Source organism: Aquarana catesbeiana, linkage group LG01, assembly GCF_042186555.1.
Source record: "Aquarana catesbeiana isolate 2022-GZ linkage group LG01, ASM4218655v1, whole genome shotgun sequence".
Lineage (NCBI taxonomy): Eukaryota > Metazoa > Chordata > Amphibia > Anura > Ranidae > Aquarana > Aquarana catesbeiana.
The window spans coordinates 744415481-744442270 of NC_133324.1; the positions used below are offsets into that span (position 1 = coordinate 744415481).

General features: G+C 39.8%; 1 protein-coding gene across 1 annotated transcript in view; it reads right to left on the reverse strand.

The window, feature by feature from the left end:
• Positions 1-26790, reverse strand: part of DCHS2 (dachsous cadherin-related 2) — a 409001-nt gene that overhangs the window by 54035 nt on the left and 328176 nt on the right. Inside the window, exons 9-14 of the mRNA XM_073605397.1 lie at positions 24704-25541; positions 18425-18664; positions 13503-13631; positions 8867-9076; positions 5341-6201; positions 4098-4208 (exon numbers count right to left, since the gene is read on the reverse strand). Of these exons, the coding sequence (XP_073461498.1) occupies positions 4098-4208; positions 5341-6201; positions 8867-9076; positions 13503-13631; positions 18425-18664; positions 24704-25541 (2389 nt within the window). The remainder of the gene's footprint in view (positions 1-4097; positions 4209-5340; positions 6202-8866; positions 9077-13502; positions 13632-18424; positions 18665-24703; positions 25542-26790) is intronic.

Here is a 26790-nt window from a genome sequence, read left to right on the forward strand (position 1 = left end):
ACTCTTGATCGCCTGAAGTAACTCTGCTCCTTTCTTTATAAACATAAGCAGCCCATCAAGTGCAATATTATTACATCTAGTTAACAACTTGCGCGCTCCTCCTCTCTCTCTCTCACTCCACCCCTATATTGCTCTGAACCACAGCTGACCCTAATAATTTGTATGATACAATCGTATCACCAACCAATAGTCTAATTTGCAAGGTCCCAGTGGTACAAAGCAATAACGCCCGGACTGGGCTAGCTCCACTTCCTTTAACATGTTAGTCTTGTCTGTCTTGTGTATGTCTATGGCCAATAATTGTTAATAATTCATGAGGAATATATGCTACATTATTATGTGAGTTTTATATTGGGTATTCCAAATAAAGCTTAATTTTTAAAGAAACAATCCTATGTCAATCCTGTTGCCTAGAGTAACTCCTGCTTCAGCCTATCTATAGGGCTTCCCCCCTTCCCCTTGTTTTTTAGTACCTAACCATGGTTACAGCAACAGTACTTCAACAGGTCAAGGATTGAGTACAGGCCCCAGCATTTCTTTGGGCTAGTACCGGTGGAAGCTCACATTACCCATTCCAATCTCCCCTTCCCCTTCCCCCATCCCAATATCTGAGGACTATGCTATTAAACTGGTCATTGTGGGGCAAGACAGAGAGTTCTAACTTGGCCCGTGGACCATTCTCTTAATGGAAGACATGCTGGTAGGTTAATTGGTTCCTGCCAAAATGTTCCCTAGTATGTGTATGTATGAATGTGAGTTAGGAACCTTAGATTGTAAGCTCCTTGAGGGCAGGGCCTGTTGTGAATCTACATTGTATATGTAAAGCCCTGTGTAAATTGACGGCGCTATATAAGTACCTGAAATAAATAAATGAATGTAATTCAACTATAGGAAACATCTGCTGATTGGGTTAACCCACGGCTTCTTAAATCTCACTTTGAATACAAAGGGAATTTCAAAAACAGGACTTTTGTTTGTAGATGATTGACATGAACGCCTAATCACCTTATTTACTGAACTAGGCGAACGGCCCTTTTTCCTTTAGTAAATTCTATGTGTGTGAAAAACTTTTGAGCAACATTGAAGCTGTAAAACAGCCCCAGTGGGGTGGATTTACCAAACAATTACAGGCTGGTTGCCATAGGTGTGCGCAGCCTATTAGGGTGTGCACTAGGGATGAGCCGAACCCACCCTGGTTCAGTTCACAGCAGAACATGCGAACAGACAAAAAATTTGTTTGAATGCGCAAACACTGTTAAAGTCTATGGGACACGAACGTGAAAAACCAAAAGTGATAATTTTAAGGGTTAATATGCAAGTTATTGTCATAAAAAGTGGGGACGTGAGTCCTGCCCCAGGGAACATGAATCAATGCAAAAAAAAGTTTTAAAAACTGACATTTTTTTCGGGAGCAGTGATGTTAATAATGCTTAAAGTGAAACAGTAAAAGTGAAATATTCCTTTAAATTTCGTACCTGGGGGGTGTCTATAGTTTGCCTGTAAAGTGGCACATTTTTCCCGTGTTTAGAACAGTCCCTGCACAAAATGACATTTCTAAAGGAAAAAAAGTAATTTAAAACTACTAGCGGCGATAATGAATTGTCGGGTCCCTGCAATACAGATAAAAGTCATTGAAAAAAATGGCATGGGATCCCCCTAGTCCATTACCAGGCCCTTTGGGTCCGGTATGTATATTAAGGGGAACCCTGCGCCAAATTTTTGCATGGGGGTCCCCCCAAATTCCATACCAGGCCCTTCAGGTCTGGTATGGATATTAAGGGGAACCCTGCGCCAATTTTTTTTATAAAAAATGGCGTAGGGGTCCCCCTCAAAATCCATACCAGACCTGAAGGGTCTGGTATGGATTTTGAGGGGGACCCCCAACGAGGGGACCCCAATATCCCCCCCATTTGAAATGGTAATGGGTACATTGTACCCATACCATTTCACAAAAAAAGTGTCAAAATGTTAAAAAAACACAAGACACACCTTGGGACAAAAAATAAAAATGTCCCATGAAGTCCATTCATCTTCTTCTATGGCTTCACCGACAGACTGAAAAAAAAAAAAAAAACTTGCCATCGATCCGCCTCCATGGGAGGCTCCCGCCGTCTGACATGTCTTCGCAGGTGACAATTCTTATTATAACTGAGGGCGGGGCCACTCGGTGATGTAACCGGGTGGCCTGCCCCCTCTGATGCCCTGTGAAAGCCATGGGGAAGTCCCTGTGCGTCAGAGTGGGGCAGGGTCACCCGGGTATGTCACCGTTTGGCCCCGCCCTCAGTTATATAAGAACTGTCACCTGCGAGGACGCATCAGACGGCGGGAAACTCCCACGGAGGCGGATCGGTGGCGGGTTTTTTTTTTGGTCTGTCAGCGGAGCCAAAGAAGAAGATGAATGGACTTCGTGGGACATTTTAATTTTTTTAATATTTTAATAAAGGACTTGTCCCAAGGTGTATCTTGTGGTTTTTTTTAACATTTTGACATTCCAGATTCCGATAAGCCCCCCGCCCGCAGACCCCCCCCATAACCACCGGGCAAGGGTTGTGGGGATGAGGCCCTTGTCCCCATCAACATTGGGACAAGGTGCCTTGGGGGGCTACCCCAAAGCACCTTCCCCATGTTGAGGGAATGTGGCCTGGTACAATTCAGGAGGGGGGGTGCTCTCTCGTCCCCCCTCTTTTCCTGCGGCCTGCCAGGTTGGGTCTGTTATGGTTTTTTGAGGGGATTATGTTATGGATTTTTGAGGAGACCCCCATGCCATTTTTTTAAAATTTTGGCGTGGGGTTCCCCTTAAAATCCATACCAGACCTTAAGGGTCTGGTATGGATTTTGAGGGGGACCCCTACGCCATTTTTTTTTTTAAATTGGCACAGGGTTCCCCTTAATATCCATACCAGACCTGAAGGGCCTGGTATGGAATTTGGAGGGACCCCCCCACAATTTTTTTTTTAAATTTTGGTTCGAGGTTCCCCTTAATATTCATACCAGACCCAAAGGGCCTGGTAATGGACTGGGGGGGATCCCATGCCGTTTTTTTCAATGACTTTTATCTGTATTGCCGGGACCTGACAATTCATTATAGCCACTAGTAGTGTCATTTTGTGCAGGGACAGGCATACTATAGACACCCCCAGGTACGAAATTTAAAGGAATATTTCACTTTTATTGTTTTACTTTAAGTATTATTAAAATCACTGCTCCTGAAAAAACGGCCTTTTTAAAACCTTTTTTTGCATTGATACATGTCCCCTGGGGCAGGACCCAGGTCCCCAAACACTTTTTATGACAATACCATACATATAAGCCGTTAAAATTAGCACTTTTGATTTCTCCCATAGACTTTTAAAGGGTGTTCCGCAGCTTTCGAATTTGCCGCGAACACCCCAAATTGTTAGTTATTTGGCAAACACCCGATGGGGCTCATCCCTAATGTGCACCCCAAAGCCCAAATATGTGTGTGTGTGTGTATATATATATATATATATATATATATATATGCACACACACATATACATACATACATATAGTATATACACACTCTATAAATAAATGTAAAAAACTTTTTAAAATGTATTAAAACATAGACAGTGTCAGTAGAGCAGTAGATGTTGTTAGTAGGGCATAGATTGGTGTCACTGGGGCAGTGGATGGTTTCAGTAGTTTTTTATTTTTATGATTTTATTTTTGTATTATTTTTTACAATTAAATTTTTAATTATTTTTTAAAAAATTTTTAGGAGCCCCGTTGGAGGGGGCTTTGGTGAAATATCAGCAAAGGTAATCTGCGCTGCATGGGGTGATTAGGGTGTGCCCCGATACACCTGGCACACCCTCTGCACATGCCTATGCTGGTTACTCTGCCAAAGGAATGTTAAAAGGTAAAACTGACATCACTTCGATTAGCCCATCATGATTTAGCAAAATACAGAGTAAACAAGTTTTGAAGCTAAGATACCAAATATCTCCTTTTACAATGGAGCTAAACTGATAAATCTTTAGCACTTACTAAAGGATTAAAAAAAAAGTATTTTATGCTTTTATTTTTGTTGTTACCCACAATGTAAATTTATCACTGTAAATATAATAAAATACCTGTTTCAGAGTTTATCATGAAGGTTCCTTTGTCACCGCTGATAAGGCTGTAAAATATGGCATCTCCATTTGGATTTTGGCGTTTGGCTTCTACGGTCACAACTGATGAACCTGCATTAAAAAATAATGTAGTAAAGACAGAAGATATGCACGATATACAGGTGGATATAAAAAGCCACCTCTAAGTTTACTAACCAATATAAAAACCAAAGTTAATATTTATAGTACAGAAGATTCCTATGCACAGAAAGGAAAATATGATTAAAGGTTGATATGTGTATAAAAAAAGTGGTAATGTTAAATAACTGATGTATAAAGTTATACAGCATTAATCTCCTTTTATTTGCCACACTCAGAGTGCACATTCACAGACTGAGACTTCTGTGGTTGTTCATCATAGATATAAAGCACGATCTCTACCTATATATTTGATGGATGGAAGTTTTAATTCTTAAATGGAAAATTCAGGTCACAGAATAATTAGCCATACCTATATTACTGTGAATCTTACAGCCACAAGGCCTGATGCTCTTTTGACATTAAACAATTATATTATTAAAGACCCCACCATGTTCACTTCCACTTGTTTCTGTGTACTTCCTAATTCACACATTGCAAATTATTAATTATTTTAAGTCTAAAATTCTTACCTGCATTCTCTCCTTACTTCCATGGCTAGCAAAGAGTTTTTAATGAATTTGCAACAACAGATTTTGAAGAATAGAATAAAGCACACAAAAACATTTCAGGCTATATGACAGAGGAGCAATCACTCTAATGTCATAGCTGGATAGCTCAGGGAGAGGTGGGGGATTCAACCAACAGGCATCAACAGAAAATGAAATTAGCAGTTTTGGTTAGAATTATATTTAAGAATTTAGTATAATATTAGCACATTCCTAACCTATAAAACAAATCCATAAATAGTATTTAAGAGCGGTGTTGTGGTGTAGGGAGAAATAAATTACAGTACTCATTGGAGTTGATTTACTAAAGGCAAATAGATTGTGCACTTTGTAAAGTGCAGTTGCACTCTGCAAGTAAGCAGAAGCCCTGCTGATTTCCATCATCCGATCATGTGCAGGCAAAAATTATGTTTTTTTTTTTTTTAATTTCTTTGCAAAGTGAAGATTTATCTTGCTTATTAAGCTCTGGAGCAACTGAGCTGGCAGAGAGCACACTTTATTTGCCATTAGTAAATCAACCCCATTACATCTATCTAAGGTCTCAAAAGAAAACATACCTGGTTCACTGTTTTCCAGTATTATGGCTTCGTATATACTCTGGAGAAAATAAATATTTCTTTCCAGTCCTTCTAGGGTAACTGTAACAAGACCTGTGGATGTTTTTGCTGGAGTACCAAGGTCTGAAGCCTCCACTTTGAGAACTGCATTTGTGAAGGTGACAGGGGATAGCAGCTTAATGACTTTAATTTCTCCTGTTTCTCTATTAATGTAAAAGTGTGGATCAGCTTTCACAAGACTGTACACCACTGTTCCATTTAAGCCCAGGTCTGGGTCACTTGCATATACAGTAGCGATGGTTGTATTTATAGAGCGTTGGGGAGAAACAAGGACCTGCATAGGGTTAATTGCAAATATTGGCTCATTATCATTGGCATCATCAATATGTATTATAACTTTGGCAGTGGCACTTTTTTGACCATATATGCTACAGTCAGTTGCTAGTGCCCTAAACACATATTGATGTTTAAATTCTCTGTCCAAGGCCTTTGCCGTCTCGATGTTTCCTGTTGTTTGGTTTATAGTGAAAGCACCTTGTGTATCATCAATCAAGGAGTACATTACTTCTCCGTTTAAGCCCTCATCTATATCAAATGCCTGAAGGCTAAGAACCACTGATCCAATGGTTATGTCTTCTCTGACAGATGTGCGGTACTGGCTCTTAGAAAACGTAGGTGGATTGTCATTTTCATCCAAGACCGTAATGTGCAGTTTGGCTATGGTGCTTTTCCGGGGGCTGCCCAGGTCATAGCATTCCACAGTGATGGTAAAATTGCTGACATCCTCTCGATCTAAGCTGCGTGTGGCCCAGAGCTCCCCCGATGTGTTATTGATGGCAAAATATCCGCCCGTGTTTCCACCTTCAAAAGTAAAAGAAGCATTAAGCAAAAATTGACAGTAAAAGACAGACAAGCGGAAAGATATGTCATCATGGGAACACCAATGAAAAAATTGTTAATTCCAATAATATTAAGAATTTCTGCTTGTACAGCAAATGCTTAAGTGTCTCTGGCATGTGACTGCCATGTGTTTGAATTAAAACCTGCATTTCATTTAAATCGGTGGGTGGCACTGACAGTAAATGTAGGAGTCCTCATCCATTACTGTGAAATTACTTTACCAGATGTAACTCTTTCTTCAAAAGTGATACACCTTATAAAATATGTATCTTAATACAAATTCAGCATGAGGACACGTAGCAGCTTTTTCATACAAACACAAAAAAACGCATCAAGTGCCAAAAACAACACGTGTAAACTGTCCTCTGGTCCCAAACAGCATCTCATTAACTGAAGTGGAAAGTTCTTTTTAGTTATGAGTTCTTTTTAGTTGTGATACTACCATCTACAGGGACAACAATTTATTTTAGATTGTGTTTCTAGGGGTTGCCACTCACTGCTATCCTGAGTGGAACTTCCATAGCAAAGCTATCCATCTACCAACTAATGCAGTAGAGGGAATGATCACTGGAAGGTCTCTGTAGGGGTTATTTACTAAAACTGAAGAGTGCAAAATCTGGTACAGCTCTGCAAAGAAACCAGCTTCCAGGTTTTATTGTTGAAGCTTAATTGAACCAACCGAAGTTAGAAGATGATTGGTTTCTATGCAGAGCTGCACCATATTTTGCACTTTCCAGTTTTAGTAAATCAACCATATTGTCTTTTGCACTTTTGGCCACTATTAAAACGCACCTGATATTTAAAAGATAACCTCTCAGATGTGTTAAATAAGTTATTATTAATGCAGAATCAAGAGTAAGCAGTCACCATTGCCTCCTCTATACAGTGATCAGTACCTGAGCACTGCTTTCTGCCCAGAGGTAAATGAACACCTACCTACGACGTATTCTTCCTTCTCTCCACTCCTGTAGGTTACCTTTTGACATATATATATATATATATATATATATATATATATATATATATATATATATACAGCCCGCTGGGTTGAACGAGAAAAAAAACTGACAGCTCTGGTCAGAGCCACTGCACTAACAATCTGAAGTTAGTACAACCATATCCCCTGTTGTGCTATTGTGTTCTGACAGGGGGACATCCCCCGCCACTCCGGTCATTGAGCCTGTCTGTAGACCTTTTTTGGTCATGACCCTTCTGTAGGACTGGCTGTCATACACACGGGTCGAATGTCAGCTGGTTTCTAATGAACCGGCCGATGCTGCTTAACTTTCCGCCCGTGTGTAGTAGGCTTTAGTAATAAATGATCTTCAAACAATAGTATAGTTTATGTGTGCTTTGTAAATGAGCAGTTTATATTGAATACATTTAGAGTTGGATGGTAGGTTACTCTATTTAGGTTACTAATAAATCAGCTATTGAATAAGTATGAATTAATGCAATAGGTATATATTATTGCATTTGTTTCTTCCAATGGTAATTCCACATTTTAAAAGCTTATACCTATGTTAGATGTATTGACGAGAATGCAAGAATTATCAGCGCACCTACACGACCAATATTCCCATTTCCAGGACATATGGCTTCCCTGGATATCTTTTATGAAAAACCCTGACTTTGCAACCTTATTATTCTAGAATTCCTTCATCTGACCCTAAAACTCCTATATATATATATATATATATATATATATAGGAGTTTTAGGGTCATATATATATATATATATATATATATATATATATATATATATATATATATATATATATATATATGACCCTAAAACTTAAAAAAAAAAATATTTATATAATATATATATATATATTTTTTTTTTTTTTTAGTATCGGACATCTTGTCGACAGGCCCATGTCATCATTATTTCCCCCTTTTTTCTTTTTTCTCCTCTTTCTTCTCCTTTTCTCTCTCTTTTCTTTGCAATCTTCTACATTTACTTATGGTTTTCAATGCTTAATCTCTTAAAGTACAATTTTATGGTAATCTATGTTATGATCCATAGGTATATCACTAAACATATTTAAGGCACCTATGAGTTTTTCCTATGTTGTTAATTGTATCTCTTTTCTTCCCCTAGAAAACATTTTTTAAATTTTTATGATGAAAATTTCAATAAAAATATATTAATCAAGATGTATTGATGCATTTGTTTCCTTGAGTATTAAAAAAATCGAATACCCATTTCAAAAGTTTTACCTAGGTTTTATTACTATAGACACATGTAAAATATATACTGTTATTTGTTTAGAATTATACGCTATGTAAGGTGTAATCTTAAAAACAAATCACATTGGGGCTCTAAAATGTTAGAGGCTGACTTTGAATATCCAAATATGTTCAAGGGAAATTAAAAAACTGAATTTTTGCCATCACATGACTGCTTTTGAAATGTACAGATTCATAGTTTTTACTAAATTTAGTGAATATTCAAGTTGCAAAGTGAACATTTACATTACTAAGTGAACAATCACTGGTGCTTTATTAAATAAATACCTCATAACCCCAAACCAAACAATACTGAATACATAACAGGTAAAAATCGACATTTCATGCCGTGTTAGACATCTGTGCAGGCAGTTTAGAAAGCATTATTTATTACCAATTATTTGGAAATGCACTCTGCCATTGTTGCCAGTATCCTTGTCTGTAGCCAGCACATTGTGAATTATTCCTGGAGCTTGGTTTTCTGGGACATGGATCTCAGCCTCAGGAAGTAAAAGCTCGGGAGTATTATCATTTTCATCTAGCACTGTACAAACAATTGTTGTGGAGCTGGAGAAGGAGGGGGTTCCACCATCTGTCACCAATACTAATGATAGAAGAATTACAGAAAAGGCATAGATTAGCAGTAAGGTCCAGAACCTAGCAGTCAAAGACAATGTAAATAATGTCATATGCTATAATGATGAGGAGCTAAAAATAAATAGAAAGAAACCTGACAAAACTCACAGGTATATGATAGATCTCTCTAGAGTTTGCAGCCCTCCATACTATGAAATCAGTATGTCAGTTAATTATGCTGTTTATATACACTTAGTGATATTTTACAAGTTTACCTTATAACACACTATGCAGGCAACTAAAATACTGCATACGGTATTATCCTGTATGCATAGGAAGTTTTTAAAGTTGATGGAAAACTGGAAAGGAAAGATGACATTTACTACAATACTTTTAAGGCTGAATTTACACAGAGTTGATTGATCAATCAAATTGGGTACAAGCAGCCTGCTGGATTTTACTTGCGATTATGGCTAGCGGCTGCTATAGGTGTTAGCAATAATCACTGCCTTCTCCCAGTGAGGACGGCTTCCGCCAACCACGGGTTGCAGGAATTTTGCACCGTCTATGGCCTGCCTTAATCTAGCAAACATACTGTTACACATATTTTGTTGGCAGCAAGATTTAGTGTGGCTAGGCATTGGAAATCTCCTCACACCCCTGTGATCCTAGAACTGGTAAACCTAGTTCAAATGCATTGCTCCTATGAATTATTGATGGCCTCTAGTAAGGTTAGTTACTCCCGGCAATATCCTTATGGCAACCCTGTTCACAAAGGGGTTGATTTACTAAAGGCAAATAGACTGTGCACTTTTGCAAGTGCAGTTGCTCTAGAGCTTAATAAATGAAGTAAAGCTTCACTTTACAAAGAACACCCAATCATATGCAAAAAAAAAAGGCAGCAATTCTGCTTGCACGTGATTTGATGATGGAATTCAGCAGAGCTTGCTTTCATTTACTAAGCTCTGGAGCAACTGCACTTGCAAAAGTGCTCAGTCTATGTGCCTTTTGTAAATCAACCCCAATGGTTCCAAGGCACATACAGTACTTGGCTGGTATCTCATAATACCTATCACCCTTTTTCCTTTGCCTACTTAAGTCCTTGTTCTGGAATAGGGGACTCTTTGATAACTGGTTAACTAAAAGACCTTTTTTGATAATGCATTTTATGGGGTTGATTTACTAAAACTGGAGAGTGCAAAATCTGGCGAAGCTCTGCATATTTGTCAAAGCTTAATTGAACAAGCTGAAGTTAGAAGCTAATGTTGCCCATGACACAGCTACATCAGATGTTGCACTCTCCAGTTATAGTAAATTAACCCATATGTGTTGAAGTCACTGCTTATTTTTAACCGCTTAAGGACTGCCCGCCGCATTTGTACTGCAGCAGGTTGGCTCCCCTGCGCGAATCACTGTCATTGTACGTTAGCTCGCGCAGGCACAGTTGCGGGCGGCCGCGCGCCGCCGGCAGCATGCTCTCGCACCCGCTGCACGCTGCGGGAGCGTGCCCGTGGGTCAGGCAGACTCGATGTCTGCTGGCGACTCACGATCGCCTACTGCAAAGGCAGAATGGGGATCTGCCTTTGTAAAGAAGGTTAATCCCCGTTCTGACAGATGACATGGCAGAGATTCACTGTTCCCAGTCATCGGGAACAGTGATCTTTGTCATGTCCAGGCAGCCCATCCCCCATACAGTTAGATCACACCTAGGGATTATAGTTAACCCCTTGATCACCCCCCAGTGTTAACCCCTTCCCTGCCAACGTCATTTTTACATTGATCAGTGCATTTTTATAGCACTGGCCCCTAAAAAACTGTCATTTGGGGTCAGAATTGTCCGCCGCAATGTCGTAGTCCCACAAAAAATCACAGAACGCCACCATAACCAATAGAAACAATAAAAAAAAAAGTCCCTAAATCTATCCCATAGTTTGTAGACGTGATAACTTTTGCGCAAACAATCAATATACACCTATTGCATTGTTTTTTTTACCAAAAATATGTAGAAGAATATACATCGGCCTAAACTGGTATATTGTTTTGGGATATGTATTATAGCAAAAAGTAAAATAAATTGTTTTTTTTTTCAAAATTGTCACTCTTTGTTTATAGTACAAAAAATAAAAACCGCAGAGGTGATCAAATACCACCAAAAGAAAGCTCTATTTGTGGGGAAAAAAAATACGTCAATTTTGTTTGGGTACAGCGTAGCACGACCACGCAATTATCAGTTAAAGTGACATAGTGTCGTATCGCAAAAAATGGCCTGGTCATTAAGGGCCAAATCCTTCTGGTCCTTAAGTGGTTAAATGATGCCCATGATACTTGATTTTGCGCTTTTGTGACTCCACGGTACCAATGTCTCAGCTTGGCCATACTGTATATTTTGTACCTACTGGAAATGAGATGGATGCATACTCTTTTCTTGGTCTATAGTTTGTTCCTTAAATTTCATTCTAGAAACTTCAATAAGCAGTTATTAAAATGAAAAAATAAGTTAATATTATTTATGTAAAGGACAAAGTGTAATATATAATGTGGAAATACTTATAAAAACATGCAGCAGAAGTATTATATGTAAATGTACCTACTTGTGTGATATGGTGTAAGAGTTAATTGGGGTATCAATTTTGCTAACTTGAACGTACATAGTACGTCTTTTATTCAGACACCTTTACTGTTTTGTACTGTACTGTAGACATGTGCATTCGTTATTGTCTAAATGCATTTTTGTCGAATGGGGATTTCCGTGTTTGTTTTAACAAAATGATAATGGGCAGAATCCGAATCCGAAAAAAAATGCTTTATTTTCATATCTATTATATTTTCATATTGTTGTGACAACAGTTCGATATGGATAGAAGATTCGACATGACGGTGACAAGGGATCTGTGTCTATTGAACCTGCAGTCGAATGTGCCTAACCTAACTCTATTAGTCCAAGATTATTCGACATAAAGAAAAAAAATTCACATTATAGAGACAATAGTAAAAGAACTGTTATGCTGTGTACACACGACCAGACTTTCGACGGACTGAATCATGTCGGACTTTTCAACGGACTTCTGTCGAATCGGACTTGTCTACACACAATCACACCAAAGTCCGACGGATTTGTGCATGATGACATACGACTGGACTAGAATAAGGAAGTTCATAGCCAGTAGCCAATAGCTGCCCTTGCGTCAGTTTTCGTCCATCGGACTAGCATACATACAAACAGATTTTTCGACCGGACTCGATTTCGTCGGAAAGATTTGAAACATGTTCTAAATCTAAAGTCCGTCACATTTTCAACAGAAAAGGTCCGCTGCAGGTCCGATGAAGCCCACGCATCATCGAATTGTTCAACGGAATTGTTCCGACGGACAAGTTTGGTTGAAAAGTCCGGCTGTGTGTACACGGCTTTAGTGATTGCTGTTGGAATGGGTGGGGGAAGTAAAATGATGATGATGATGAATGTTATTGGCTGATCAAAAATATGTATTATAACGTTCGGCATGAAGATTCGACGAAGCAGCTAAAAATATACAATCGCAGCGAGCGGACATTTACGGTCAAATGCTCTGCCATAGGCTATAGAAGAATTCTAATGTTGTTTGACTAGTAATAATAATTAATAATTATAATTATTACTAGTCAAACAACATTAGAATTCTACTATAGCTTGTGGGACGAGCATTCAACCGGAAATGTACGATCGCCGTGTCGAACAGTTTAGCTGCTTTGTCGAATCTTCTGAGAACATCCGACAGACACCATAAGCCTTCAATTGACAGATTCGACCTTAAAGCGGAGTTCCACCCAAAAATGGAACTTCTGCTTATCCGGTTCCTCCTCTCCTCCATTGTCACATTTGGCACCTTTCAGGGGGGATGGGGAAGCAGATGCCTGTCTAATCCAGGTATTTGCTCCCACTTCCAGGGATAGATCTCCTCAGAATCTGCGGCGATCTTTGTCATGTCCGGCCCCTCCTCCATTCCCCCCGCTGTTTTCTAGGAGACACACAGGTCCCAGAAGACAGCAGGGACCAGCCAGGACGTGCATGCGCAGTAGGGAACCAGGCTGTGATGCCGCAAAGCTTTACTTCCTGATTCCCTTACTGAAGATGCCGGCGCCTCCACCCGGGAGCGGAGGGATGGGACGGCTTTGGGTGAGGACATTGTGGGCACCCTGGGCAGGTAAGTGTCCTTAATTTAAAAGTCAGCAGCTGCTGACTTTAATTTTTTTTTTTCCGGTGGAACTCCACTTTAATTAATTTGGATTTTCCTATGAATGCATTTTTTTTTAACGAAACAAAATAGATAAAAACGAATTTCGGGAGTAGCTAAATAAATGAATGTTTCGGACGAAACAGAAATTCTAAAACAAAATATTTCAGTGTGCTGATGTCTGCTGTACTGCAGGAACATGTTTATACATTACCCATAACGCAATACAAGCAATTCAAATACCTCTAATGACAAAACGGTCCTCTTTCTCTCTGTCGAATGTTGCTGATGTAACAATTTCTCCTGTCTCAGGTATTATTCTGAAAAGCTCATTGCTTGGCAAAATGTAGTAAGTAAGTATAGCATTCACTCCTGCAAAATATAAATAACATTCCACATAATCTTTCTAACATTAATTACCTTTTCTGGCAAGTTCAGTGTGTCGTCTGTGCTCACAATCTAAGTAGAAAGAGATTACTACTAATGTACAGCTGGACGACATCCGTAGACTGGGACAGATATTAAAGTCGACATTATCACTGGACACATATGGAAAACATTGAACTGCCCGCAGATAGATGCACAGCTATTATATTAACCTTAATCTGTGAGCATACATATTTCTGGTGTATTGTGAAAAACAACAAACAGGGTGAATCAAATGTAAAGTTTGAGGTAAATACTGAATGTAAATTAGAATTGCCAACCGTACCAGATTTGCTGGAACATTCCTGCTTTTTAGTCAATTGTCCCACAATGGTTATGTCCCAGGCTGTGATAATAATGGTTGCCAAATGTTACTTACTACTGTGCATAGACATAGTGGGAAAAGCAGGTCCAATCACCAATCACCCTCCCCCAGCCGCACAAGGGCCTAGATTTTGATTTTTTTTTTAAGCTGGCCATACTCATCAAGAACTGGACAAATTTCGATCCTTGTATGGGCACCCTGGTTGTACATAGGTTGATTTATTGATTGTCTTGTGTACAACCAGCCTGTTGTGTTTTTCCCAAACAATTAATGCCACCAGCTATAGCCTGCAACACTAATCATTGTGTTCTGCTGGCAAGGAAGGTTTGCCACACTCTCCGCCGACTGAAAACAATAGTGCTGATGGAGGGATTGCCCCATCAACACTGATTTTGTTGATGGAGGAATCAAGCAATTTTCTTCCCTTCTACCCATGGTGGAGGGAAAGAAAATTGCCTGATCTATGGCCTGCCTTGGGCATACTTCCAGCAATCCCTTCAGTCACACTTGCTGACAGGCCACTGCTTTTTTGTTTTTTGACAGTTTATGCAGTAGCAGCATCAGTGCTGTCCACTAGTCTTTCCTCCTGACTGCCACTTCCAGCAGCATCTGTAACCAAGCCCACTGGACCTACCCTCTGCCAACCCACCTTCAGATTGTTAGCGTATTGCATAATAGGCCGGTGGTGGGGGCATTTAAGAAAATGAGAAAGTGGCTGCTCAGAGAACTCAGGGGTTGATTTACTATAGGCAAAAAGACTGCAGTTGCCCTCTGCACGGTCGGTTGCTCCAGAGCTTAGTAAATGAGTCTCTATACATTGGGGCACCGTCCTCCTATAGTCACTGACCTACGATGTGTGTGTGTAGAGGGGTTAACAGCACTGCCACTGACTAGGGATGGTCCAGATGTTCGAAACGGACATAAGTTTGACTCGAACACCGGATGTTCCTTTGTCTTCAGACGAACCGATCATATAGGGAGTTCGTGGCAAGTTCGAGCGCTGCAGCGCGCCCCATAATGCACTACGAGATCGCAGTGCATTGATGACTGCTGATTGGCCAAAGCATGCACCTGACCTGCATGCTTTGGCGAAATAACAGCACAATCTGCTGGGAGAGCCATGATAGGCCAAAGGTTTGCATGTTCGCTAGAACTTTTTGCCTGTTTGCATGTTCTGGTGCAAACCGAAACGGGGAGTGTTCAGCTCATCACTACCACTGACTACCAATGCACTGGCCACTGACCACTAATGGTGGACTGTATTAAATAACACTGCTTATGACCATCAATGCAGCAAGCGTGTTAAAGGGGGGATTAAGAACATTGCCACTAACTACCAATGAAAAGGGGGTTTAAATAGCATAACACTGACCAGCAATGTGGATTTTATTACTGTGATCCCATGCTATGTTGTTTTTTTCACTCACCAGTGCTGGGGATTATTATTGCAGTCACTGGCACCAATGCTGGGGGGTTATTATTGCATCCAGACACCCATGTTGGGGGTTACTATTGCAGCCAGTGACATCAATGCTGGGAGTTACTGTTACTGACACTGACACCAATGATGGGACTTATTTTACACCCTCTTTCTCTTCAGTGTGCCTAGCAGTAAAAAAAATACAGCAGGATCAAAATATTCAGGTGTTGAGGTGCGTTATAGCCCATGAATGGGCTACCTAACTCAGTTCAATGCAATTCAATGCATGAAAATAAACTGATTTTATACAGCCCTATTATTATTTAATTTTTTTTTTTACCACCACTGAGCTAGATGCTAGCACTGACACTGTCAGTGATGATAAGTGTCACAAACAGAAGGGGAGGGGAACAAAGACTGGTCTTAGTTGAAGATACCAAAAATGCAAGCTGGATAAATCTTCTTAATGAGGTACATACATGCAAATGTAGCAAATGTAGATAAAAAAACAGCATTTATAAATCTTTGTATCGTTGTCTTTTATAAAAAATAAAAAAAAACTTGATTATCGGTTTTGATGAATAATACTTTAAACACTTGCACTTACAACAATGTAATACAATCATAAAAGTCTGGACAACACTGCCCCCATGTGGCCAAAAATCATTTAACCAGTAGATTTATAAAGCACAGACTGCATACCGGTACTAATCAAGCAAAGTCATGCTGAAACATTTCATTTTTACTGCAGGTGCTGGCATTGCCTGAAACTAGTATGTAAGAACTGACTTCAGAGGCTCTAAGGTCCCATTCACATTTGGCGTTTTGAGATCTCAGGTAGAATCGCTGCGATTCTGCCCACGATATCAAATCACACTGCAATAGTGGCAAAATGCACCACGCACATTCAGGTGCATTGTGCGAAGCCTGTCACCCAAAATAAACTCTTGCTCCTTTTTGGGGTAACAAGCTTCACGTGATGTGCAAAAATCGCAGCGTTTATGTGCCATTGAAAATGAATGACACCCCAGCACGAATGGTGCATTTTTCCACTCTTGCAGTGCAATTTGGGATCAAGGGCAGAGTCGCAGTGATTCTGACCAAGATCCCAAAATGCCAGATGTGAATAGGGCCTAAAGTTCAAAGCAACTCATTATGATACAGGTATTCGAGCTGTATCATTTAAAGTAGTATTAAACCCCTAACAACTTGAAGCCAAATTCCAGCTAATACCTTATAAGCAGTTACAACAGTGTTTTTCCTTGTGGTATAAAGGCTAAAAATAAGTAAAAGCTGATCATTGTAAGCATCCCTGTCAGTGTTATATGATTTATCTAATCTCTGTAACTGCAATATACATATTTATAAAGACTGGGCAGTGGAGCTGATTTGCCAAGGAGTTAAGAACCTTCACACAAATTGTGTGAATATTCACTTCATTTATCCATTCATGTGCAGATGAAATAAATAAACAGGAATTTATTTTCACATGATTGAATGACTGAAGTCAATATTCAAACAATCTAGTGTGAAGATTCTCAATTACTTTAGTAAATTAGACTTAATATCTATCTCTCTGACATTTAGGCTTGGTTCATTCTACCGCAATGTGACTTTGATGCGATTTTACAGTGCAATTATGTGGTGTGACTTTGATGTGACTTTCATGCAACTTGGCATATTCTTTGGGGACAAGTAGCACTGTAAATTGCACCAAAGTAGTGCAGGAACCTTTTCCAAAATTGCACCATTCTGGGTCACATTGATTAGAACAGGCCCCATTGAAAACAAAGTGATTTCCCTTGTCATGCAATTTTGTGCGATTCAAGCTGCATCAGAAGTCGCACTAGTGTGAACCAAGCCTTTCTAAAATATAATGACATGCTGGGGAGTAATGCTACTATAGGTCATATTTTCATAAGGTGACTCAAATATAACTTACAAAAAATCTATTTTAAAAGTGGAACTTAAGGCAAACCACAAAATACACATTATAAATATGCAGTATATATATATATATATATATATATATATATATATATATATATATATATATATATGTACTATTTAGTATTTGTTCCAAAGGCAGAAGGTTTTTTACCTTAATGCATTTTATCCATTAGGGTAAAACACCTTCTGGGTGCAGCTCCTCCCCCCTGTCCCCCCTTGCATCTCGATCCAGCGATGTGCATGAGACCAGCAGCTCTCCCATGTCTCTATTTCCTCATTGGCCCATACAGCAGAGGAAGCCATTGGCTCCTGCTGTTGTCATTCAAAGTCAGTGAGCCAATGAGGAAAGAGTGGAGGGCAGAGCCAAGCCGGACTCCATGTGTGAATGGACAGGTGAAACATGTAGTTCTTAAGCAATTCATTTTCTTTACTATTTCACACTCAAGTAAACAGATTATATAAGTTTAAAGTGGATGTAAACCCTCTGCTATACCCAGTGAGGTGAACAGCCTCAGATGATACACAGAGATTAAACAAATCTTTCTAAATAAGTTTTACTTGCATATCTTCTGTCTGCAGCTTTCTAGACTCTTTAGAAAGTGCATACCATGTTGTAAATGTTTCTTCCTGTTTCAGCAGTGGGAGGGGAGTCTAGGTATATATTGTGTATACCCAGATTGGAGGAAAGGCACACCCTCCACCCCCCTCCACATATGCAGAGGAATGAAGAAACTTGCAGAGCTGTGCTGTGAATAGACCAGCTCTCTGCTTATTTATCTGTAAGTTCCCTCCCCGACACAAATTTCCAGCTGCTTTTATCTCCTGTGTTGGAGAACTCGTCAGACGTTATCATGCTGATAATAGAGGAACAGAGCAGCAGAAAGACATGGGACTTAGGGCTTTGGAGAGAGATAAGTAAACACTACAGATACTGTATATGTGCCCAGGTCAGATTTCATGAATAGGGTTTATATCCACTTTAAGTTACCTGTATACCATTTACTGTAAACAACACAATACAATACATGAGATTTTTTTAGTTACCTGTATCCATATCCTCAGCTTCTACTTTCATTACATGCATTCCAGGCTCCTGGTTTTCAAGAACTGCAGCTTCATAGATGGCCTGCTTAAATGTTGGTGGCTTATCATTGACATCACCCACTGTAACTGTCAAAATCTGTGTAGCAGAAAGAACTGGAGTGCCATTATCTGTAGCCAGAATGGTCAAAATATAAGTCTCCCGAATCTCACGGTCTACTGTGGAGGATAAAGTTAACCAACCTGGATAAATAAATTATATAACAGAAATATTACAATCAATATAAAAAAAATTAATACACAATACTGTAGAACTGGTATTTGAAAAATCATGTGATTATTTGGCACACTTAGGCATTTGTGTTTTGCTTCTGATTTATATTATATGTCAAGCTTCTAAGCAGGACCGGTACAAGGCAGGGGCAGAAGGGTCGGATGCCCAGGGCGGTACAATTTTCTGGAGGGGGGGGCGCAGCTGAAGTGCCGGCAGTGTGCTTCACAGTACACACTAGCCGGCGCCGCTAATCGTCTCTGTACCTTTTACTGTAATGTGCCAAGTGCGCTCCTGCACCCGGCACAAGCCTAGGTAGATAGTCACCGCACACGCCCTTTCCTGTCAGCGCTTCACCGCCCCTATGAAGGCGCTGCCTCATAGTCCCGTCCCGGCAGCGTGACGTCAATCACGGCCGGAGGCGAGATGGGAGGAGCGTAGAGAGCTGCTGCCGAAGCTGCGCCTGCAACCTAGAGGAACCAACAAATTGTGTATATCACACAAAAGTAAGAACTAAGCACTGCTAATGATTGCCAAATGCCATGCCATTAACCCCCACCACCCCCATGCTGCATATTACAGAAATTAAAAATAGCATTGGTAATTATTGTCCCCTCAGCCTCCTCCCCGCCCCCTATTGGATACAGACAGTTCATTTATGAATGTGCAGCAGATTCATAAATAAACTGTCTGGATCCGATTGGGCAGGAGAGGAGGCTGAGGGAACATTAATTACCAATGCTATTTGTAATTTCTGTAATATGCAGCATGGGGGGGGGGGGTTAATTACCCTGACACTGGTGCCACTAATGCAGCACAAAGGGGTTAATTAACTGCCACTGGTCAGCCACTGATGCATCAGTGGACCGGCAGTGGCAGTACATTAACCCCCCCATGCTGCAAATTACAAATACCATTGGTATTTAACCACTTGAAAAGACAACCCGTCACAGTACATATACTGCTACGAGGTGGCAGCTACAGGCGTATGACGCTGCCTGTTTTAGGGTGTCGGGCGCATGCTCCCACCCACCTACTCCCCTGTGATTTGACACAGCAGGAGACTGTCAGCAGATCCCAGCCAATGATTCATGGCTGGGACCTGCTGATCGGCTGTGTCAAATCACAGCCCAGAGCTCTGTGTTGATAATCAATACAGGGCACTTTGCAGAGTAAAAAGCAGCACACACAGGAAACATAGATTCCCACTATAAGCTGCTGATCGCCGCCATTATTAGTATAAGAAAAATGTATTCCCCTTTTTTTGGGCACTACCTTATGCAAAAATAATGCAAAGCTGAAAACTTAGTATGTTCACACGGGCTCTGACAGAAAAAACAGTTAACAGGCCTTTCTACAAGCACATTTTCTGCATTATTATTCCAAAGCACTTTAAGTGCCTCTAAAAATGCATATAATTAAAATGTGTGTATTGTTTTAAGCATTTTCTTGTTTTGAAATGACATTGCCCCTTTTTTTAACACCCGGGGGGGGGGCAGTTTGGGCACCGTATAACCTTGCTCCAGCACTGCTTCTAAGGAATACAGTGTTCACTTACATTCCTTTAATAAATTCTTTAAAGGAGAAGTCCAGCCTGAGCTCATTAGGCTGGGCTTCTCCTCTGGGTCACAGGAGTGCAATTTGTTTTGCACTCCTGTGACCCGTATTCAGCGGGGAGCGGTCTGAAGTCCGCTCTCCACTGACGTCATTGCCATCACTGCTGTCACTGCCTTGACTGATGGCAGTCTCAGCCTCTTAGCAAGCCGCTGAGATGGCGGCTCCTAGCCCCTCCACAGCTCAACGCTCCAATGAGCATGGAGGAGCAGAGGGGAGAGACGCTGACTGACAGTCAGCAGCTCCTCTCTCTGGGATTTGTGAGAACCGAGCCATCGGCGATGTTTGGTGGCTCTGTTCTCAGTGCAGAGATGGCGAGGGACAGATGCAGCATCGGTCTGATGATGCACCCACCAAGGTAAGTTTGAATCTAAAAAAACAAAAACCCATACTTCTCTTTTAAGTGACAAACAACATAGACACAGCCACCATTTTCACATCTTTAAGTGGCTGTTTCAAATATACAAATGCACATCTTTAAAATGTTTGTGAGTGAAATACTACATTGACTTATCATTGTTGCTTGGTTCTGATTAGTATGGTGTGGGCACTGGTCTAATAGGAAATTGTGGTTTTATGATATTGGGACCAGTGGCGGCTGGTGCTAAAACCTTTTGGGGGGGGTAAACAAACCCCTCCATGTCTGCACTCACCAGAGGACACCGTACATTCCACGGGACTAGAAGCCAGAAACTGGAAGTGACACAACGACGTATATTGTTTTGCTAAAATCAAAAGTGGAAGGGTAAGGACAACCCAAGGACAACCTAAAACAATCCAAATGAAGCCTCAGCCTCAAATCACATGCTTGTCAAAAATTTACAGACCTAATAGACACCCATTAGTCTGGCACCCCTCACAGTGCAGACACATAAAACAATTTATTTTTAAATAAATGATAATATGACTAACATTTCTTAACATCTTAAAGTAGCTTTCTTCTTTGGCAAACTAACTTTGAGAACTTTGGGGGGGAGGTGCCCCTACGCCCCTTATGAAACGGCCGCCACTGATTGGGACAGTAAAAGTTAAACTAAGGAAAGAAGGTAGGTGACTAGAGCTCTGGGTTTGGGGGAGCAAGGGTAGGGTTGGGGTCAGTGATAGAGGAATACAGTATGTAGAGTGGGGATGAAAGCATAGAAAAAAAGGAGAAGAGAGGAGAGAGCCCTGTGGCATGCATGTAGAATTTAGCATTCAGTAAAGAGACTTGTATTCAGGAGTCAATTTTAAATCCTGACAGTAGAACAATATTTTTCTGAATTTATCCTCTTGGCATCTAATACAATAAGGGCAGCTATCTTTTGAGTTTCGTTAACTGCGGAAACCCAAGTACTGGGAAAAGGTGGTTAACAGTTTTCCCATTTAGCCAGTATGCAAGCTCTGGCTACATTAAGAATTTGGTGTTTTTGTAAGTGCAGCATGTCCTGTTTTATTATGTTACTGATTTTATTCTTCGTTACAGTTCAATGGGAAAAAAATGGGAATGAATGGTACATTAATTTACTCTAAAACATATGTCAAAAACTTTTAATTGTATTTCTAACATTGACATACATAATTACTTGCATGTAAACCTTCCCCATTTCTTTCCAAGACTTGCCACTTTTGTTCTCCAGATTTTTCAAATGTCCATATCTTTTTTTTTTCAAATTTCCAAAAAGCGAATAATTAGGCAATGCCACTTTTATGCCACCTTTATTTCCCTGAGGGTGTATGGTGGTAAAAACAGTGCAAATCAGCATCTGCTTTGAATTCTCATTGGAATTCTAGTTTAGAGCAGACAGGCAATACATGAAATGCCACTCTGGGGCTGTGTGATAGTGTAAGGCCCTGCCAATGTGAAAAGGGTAGTAGACATAACATAGGGGTTACACATTTGCAGAATTTAGGGCTCAGGAGTATTGATTCTGAACAAAAAAATGTGTTTTTTTTAACTTTCTCTGGGTTTTGGTACTCCCAGATTGGGTTCTGGAGATTGGAGGGAAGAAATGCCCGACCCAGTAACCTGATTTTGCAGGAGACCATTAGGCTGTGAGTGTGCTGTGCACAGCTCTTTTAATGATGGACCGCTCCTGTTAGGAGACAGGTGTGTTCCACTCATAAGACAGCACTCCACGCTGGAGGAGAGATTCCTTGTCTATAGGGCTGTGAGAATTATGAAGGCTACTGGAGTCAGGGAGACAGGGAGAGCCGAGCTGACTAGGTGAGTCCAGGGGACTGAGGGAATCTGAAAGTCTTGGAGGAGTGAGAGAGCCTGGGTGTCAGAAGGACTCAAACCCAGACTAGGGAGTAGGTCCAGACAGCAGGGTACTAAAAGAGCCAAGTGAATTGAGAGAGAACTGCATCTGGAAACATAGAGGTACTGTGTAAGGTGGTCTGGGGGATCAGAAGCCAAAGGCCAAGGGTTGGGACCCTGCTAAAGAGAGAACCAGGTAACTTGGTATTATTTCTTAATACCTGCTTATGATGGTAAAAAAAACCCTGCGTAGGGAACTGTTTCTGTTGAACTTTGATTTGTTTCATAAACGTGGGCTGATAAATCTTGAGACCACAGTTCTGATCAGCATTGGCTCACTACAAATGCTTTTATCACTGAACTAAACAACCCCTAATATCATAAGCTGGTTTAAAATACCTGGAGCAAGCAAAAATTGGAAGGAAACTGGAGGCTGTCAGTAGCAACCATCTTGCATCTCTCAAAAAAAGCAAGGCATCAGATTGGTACTAGGTCACTATGGCTACTTACCTTTCAACTTTCAGTTAGTGGTAATTCAGCCTATGTGTACCTTTTTTTAGTTTTGAAAAAAGCAAGGTGTCCCATGTACTAATTAAATTTTAATTGTGTTTTACATTTCTGTCCACTCTGCACTGCTGAAATGTAAACTTTGATACCATCTTCATTGTTCCTCTCTGTACTTTGTTATATAAAGCTAGCCATGGACAAGCAGATGTCTATTTAACAGCTACAGTTATGGAGAAATCAGCCTACTAACTACCTATTAATGTTTGTCATAACAGTTGCTCATTTGTCTGAAAAGGCACATTCGTGGTGAATACATCCAAAAATCTCCCTGAGCAAAAGCAAGAACTTCTGATAGAAGGACTTATTATCAGCAAGCAGACTATCCTTACATTGCATAGTCCTTGCCCAAGTGTGGCTTCAGGCATTATATTGGAGTTCAAGCATTGCATGGCCTGCCTTTTGCCAAAGAAAAGGTACAAGTGGTGCAAAAAAAAAGGTATCAATGGTACAAAAAAAAAAAATATCCTGCCATTAACACACTGGGATAGGATGAAAATGCTTACTAACTGTACTGTATCTATGGAGGAGCAGCACTGTCACCCTAGGACAGGAAGTGTTTTAGGACTAAAGAACAGGTAACCCACCTTTCATCTCCATAATATGGTTGAAAATGTTAAGTCCACAGAGGTAAATTGGGTAGGCCTGATAACACTGCATGGGTTTTTAGTGCAGCACAGGCACATTGCACAGAAAGTTATGAACTTACTGGATTTTTTGCAGGATCAAAAAACATTGCCCTTTCAAAGGTAAATCTACCCGACCAAAAGGGATCATATATGAGGAGATCCTTTTTAAGGATTACATTACTTTTATATTACTTTTATACCTAATTGTTTTTGGTCTCTAGTTTTAATGTTGACACTTTTACTGTATGAGTTATGGAAATCTTCAAAGTTATAATGTATAATGACATAATATATTCCTTCATGTCGCTCTCTTTTATTAAATGTACTTGCTGGTTCTTGATAATGTACAGTATTGCAAAAAAACAAAGCAATAATCCAGAAGCTATTGACAAGATTAAATAATTATGTGTGAAAATAAACTGAAACTGCCTCAGTGGAGTTTTGTTTAGCATTCTTCTAAATAAAATGCAGTTGGTATCTGAACAAATTAACTTTGTAAACATCTAAGAGTTTTAAGAATGATTAATGCTGCATCCCTTTGCAGCTTACTTTTCATTGTTAGTGTCGGTCAACTTAAAGTGCTGTCTGTCGCAGTCAATCATTCCACTGCAGCTATATTCAAAATTAGACAATGCTATTCGCATACTACATAACAATAAAGTAAGCGTTAACAAGCAGCAGAATAAACTGTCAGCTATTGGTGATTATACCTTGCCATGCACAGACCATTTATTATCATTATTTCATGATAATATTTTACATAAACGAAACCCAGATGTGTTGAGCCTTTTCTTAGCCAAGAATAGGTCCAGGCATCTGCACGAACAGTTAGAAGTGGGAAAATGGATCATCTGAAATACTTGTTCCAGAAACACATTTTCCCTTTTCAACCACCAAGTTGCAAATGTATCTACTGTCATATTTGAGTCCAAGGAAAATTGTCTCCCTTGAAAAATTAAGTACAATACCTGTTGTTTGGTCCAGCAAGAAAACTTGCTCTGAATTCCCATCCATGATGTAAAAGGCTATTTTTCCATTCCTTCCCTCATCCGGATCTTCAGCTACTACATGATGTATAAGCGAGCCAATTTCTGCATCCTCCATAACAAAGGCAGCTGGAGATGATAGGAAATTTGGACTGTTGTCATTGACGTCTTGAATGATAATCTGAGCTGTCAGTGAACTGCGTCGACGCTGTGTTATGTTAGCGGCCTGATCTGTTGCAATTACTGTAAATACATATGATTCAACCGCCTCTCTGTCCAGTTTTTTGTCTGTGATCAAGCTTCCATCCCATTCGTGAATAAAGAAAGGGTATTCTCCAGGTCCATCTGTTTTTAATGAATATTTAACCTTGTTGTTTGGTACATTCCCATCTCCATCTTTTGCTTCAAATGTATATAAGACAGTTCCTATAGGTACATTCTCTTCAAAGCCAATGACTACCATGGGGTGAGGAAAGACAGGATAGTGATCATTCTGATCTTCTATATCAATCTTTAGGATGACAGAATGGTTTTGAGGAGGAATCTTGGTATGGTTCTGTATGTTAATGAGTAAAAGGTAGTTTGGGCTTGTTTCATAATCTAGTGGTCTGGAGAGGTATAAATCTCCTGAGGAACTGTCAATGACAAAATGGCTGTTGGGCTCTTCCTCAGAAATTTGGAACTGTATTTTTTTATTAGATAAAAACTTTTCACGTGACATTATTGAGCCTACTACTTGAGAAGGTTTTGCATCCTCTGGAATCTTCAAGCTTTTTAGTTCAACCATGCCTTTCGATTTCTCTTTAGCAGTTGAAATGACCTAAAAGATATGATATAGAAATATTATGGGTCTAATAATATTCTGATGTTATTTACCATAAGGATGAGCCCTGTCAGTTCACCTCAAAATGATATGGGAATTGCAGGTTCACAAGGCTGGGCTAAAAAACCGACTAACATCTTATAACTTGAGAATACCACCAAATAAAATGTCCCCAAATCAGTTCTCAGAACTAATCCTCAAATGATTCCCTCCTCCCGATTAGTACTCTATTATTTAATATTAATTTAAAAAATCCAGCAGAATGACTAAGCTCCCTGTCGTTCTAAAAGCTGGCATCTGTAAATGGCTATGGATATTTATGTGACAGTACAACTGGCTGCTTAGGCACTGAACACTGAGTTGTGGAAACCAAATGTGAATGTCGAATTTTTCTTGGGGCTCTGGCCTAGATTTGGGTGTAGGGAGTAGAGTGAGGAAGTGCCTTGGGATGCCTGTGGATTGGTTAAGTAAACCTGTACTTAATGCAGCTTTACTCTAAAGTGATTTCATGCATGAGGTCAGATTTATAAAACTGTATTGTAAATAAAGGATTCATTTTAACTTTTGGCCATTAATATACCATTTGCAGATTGTCTGTAAATCAAAATTATCTTGCAGCAAGCACTATCAAACACAAAGCACAAACTTGATAAATAAAAAGTATATACATCTCCCTCAATATAAATGTATCATTGAAAACTATGTATGGAAACAAAAGCTGAAGCATTTAACACACTCAGACATTTTAGTGTTGTCAGCATTAAAAATACAATTAAAAATATATTTTTCACTCAAGTACTCTTGAACATTGTATTTTTATCACCAGCCAACAGGTTACGTTCTGTGCACCTTTTTATATGTTTACATGTTTTATCTTAAAGCAGAACTAAAGTCTGCATCATTTTAGGCTGGGTTTACACCTATGTGTTTTTCAGTGCATTTGCAGATTTGCAGAAACACACTACAGTCCATTTAACATTAGTTCCTATGGGTCACATTCACATTTATGCAGTTTCCACTGGTGTGTTTTTGGAAAGGTGCAGGGACCTTTTTAAAAGCAGCACAGTGCATTTTTGGATCCATAGACTGCTATGGAATTGCATCAAAAAAAGATGAAAAGCATATGTACATGCGTTTTTGATACCTTTTTGTTGCATTTTACTGCACGACAACAGACACCTCCTTCTAGCAATATTAACACATTCCAAAACCACAAAACACAATGAAAACTTATTAAAAACACATG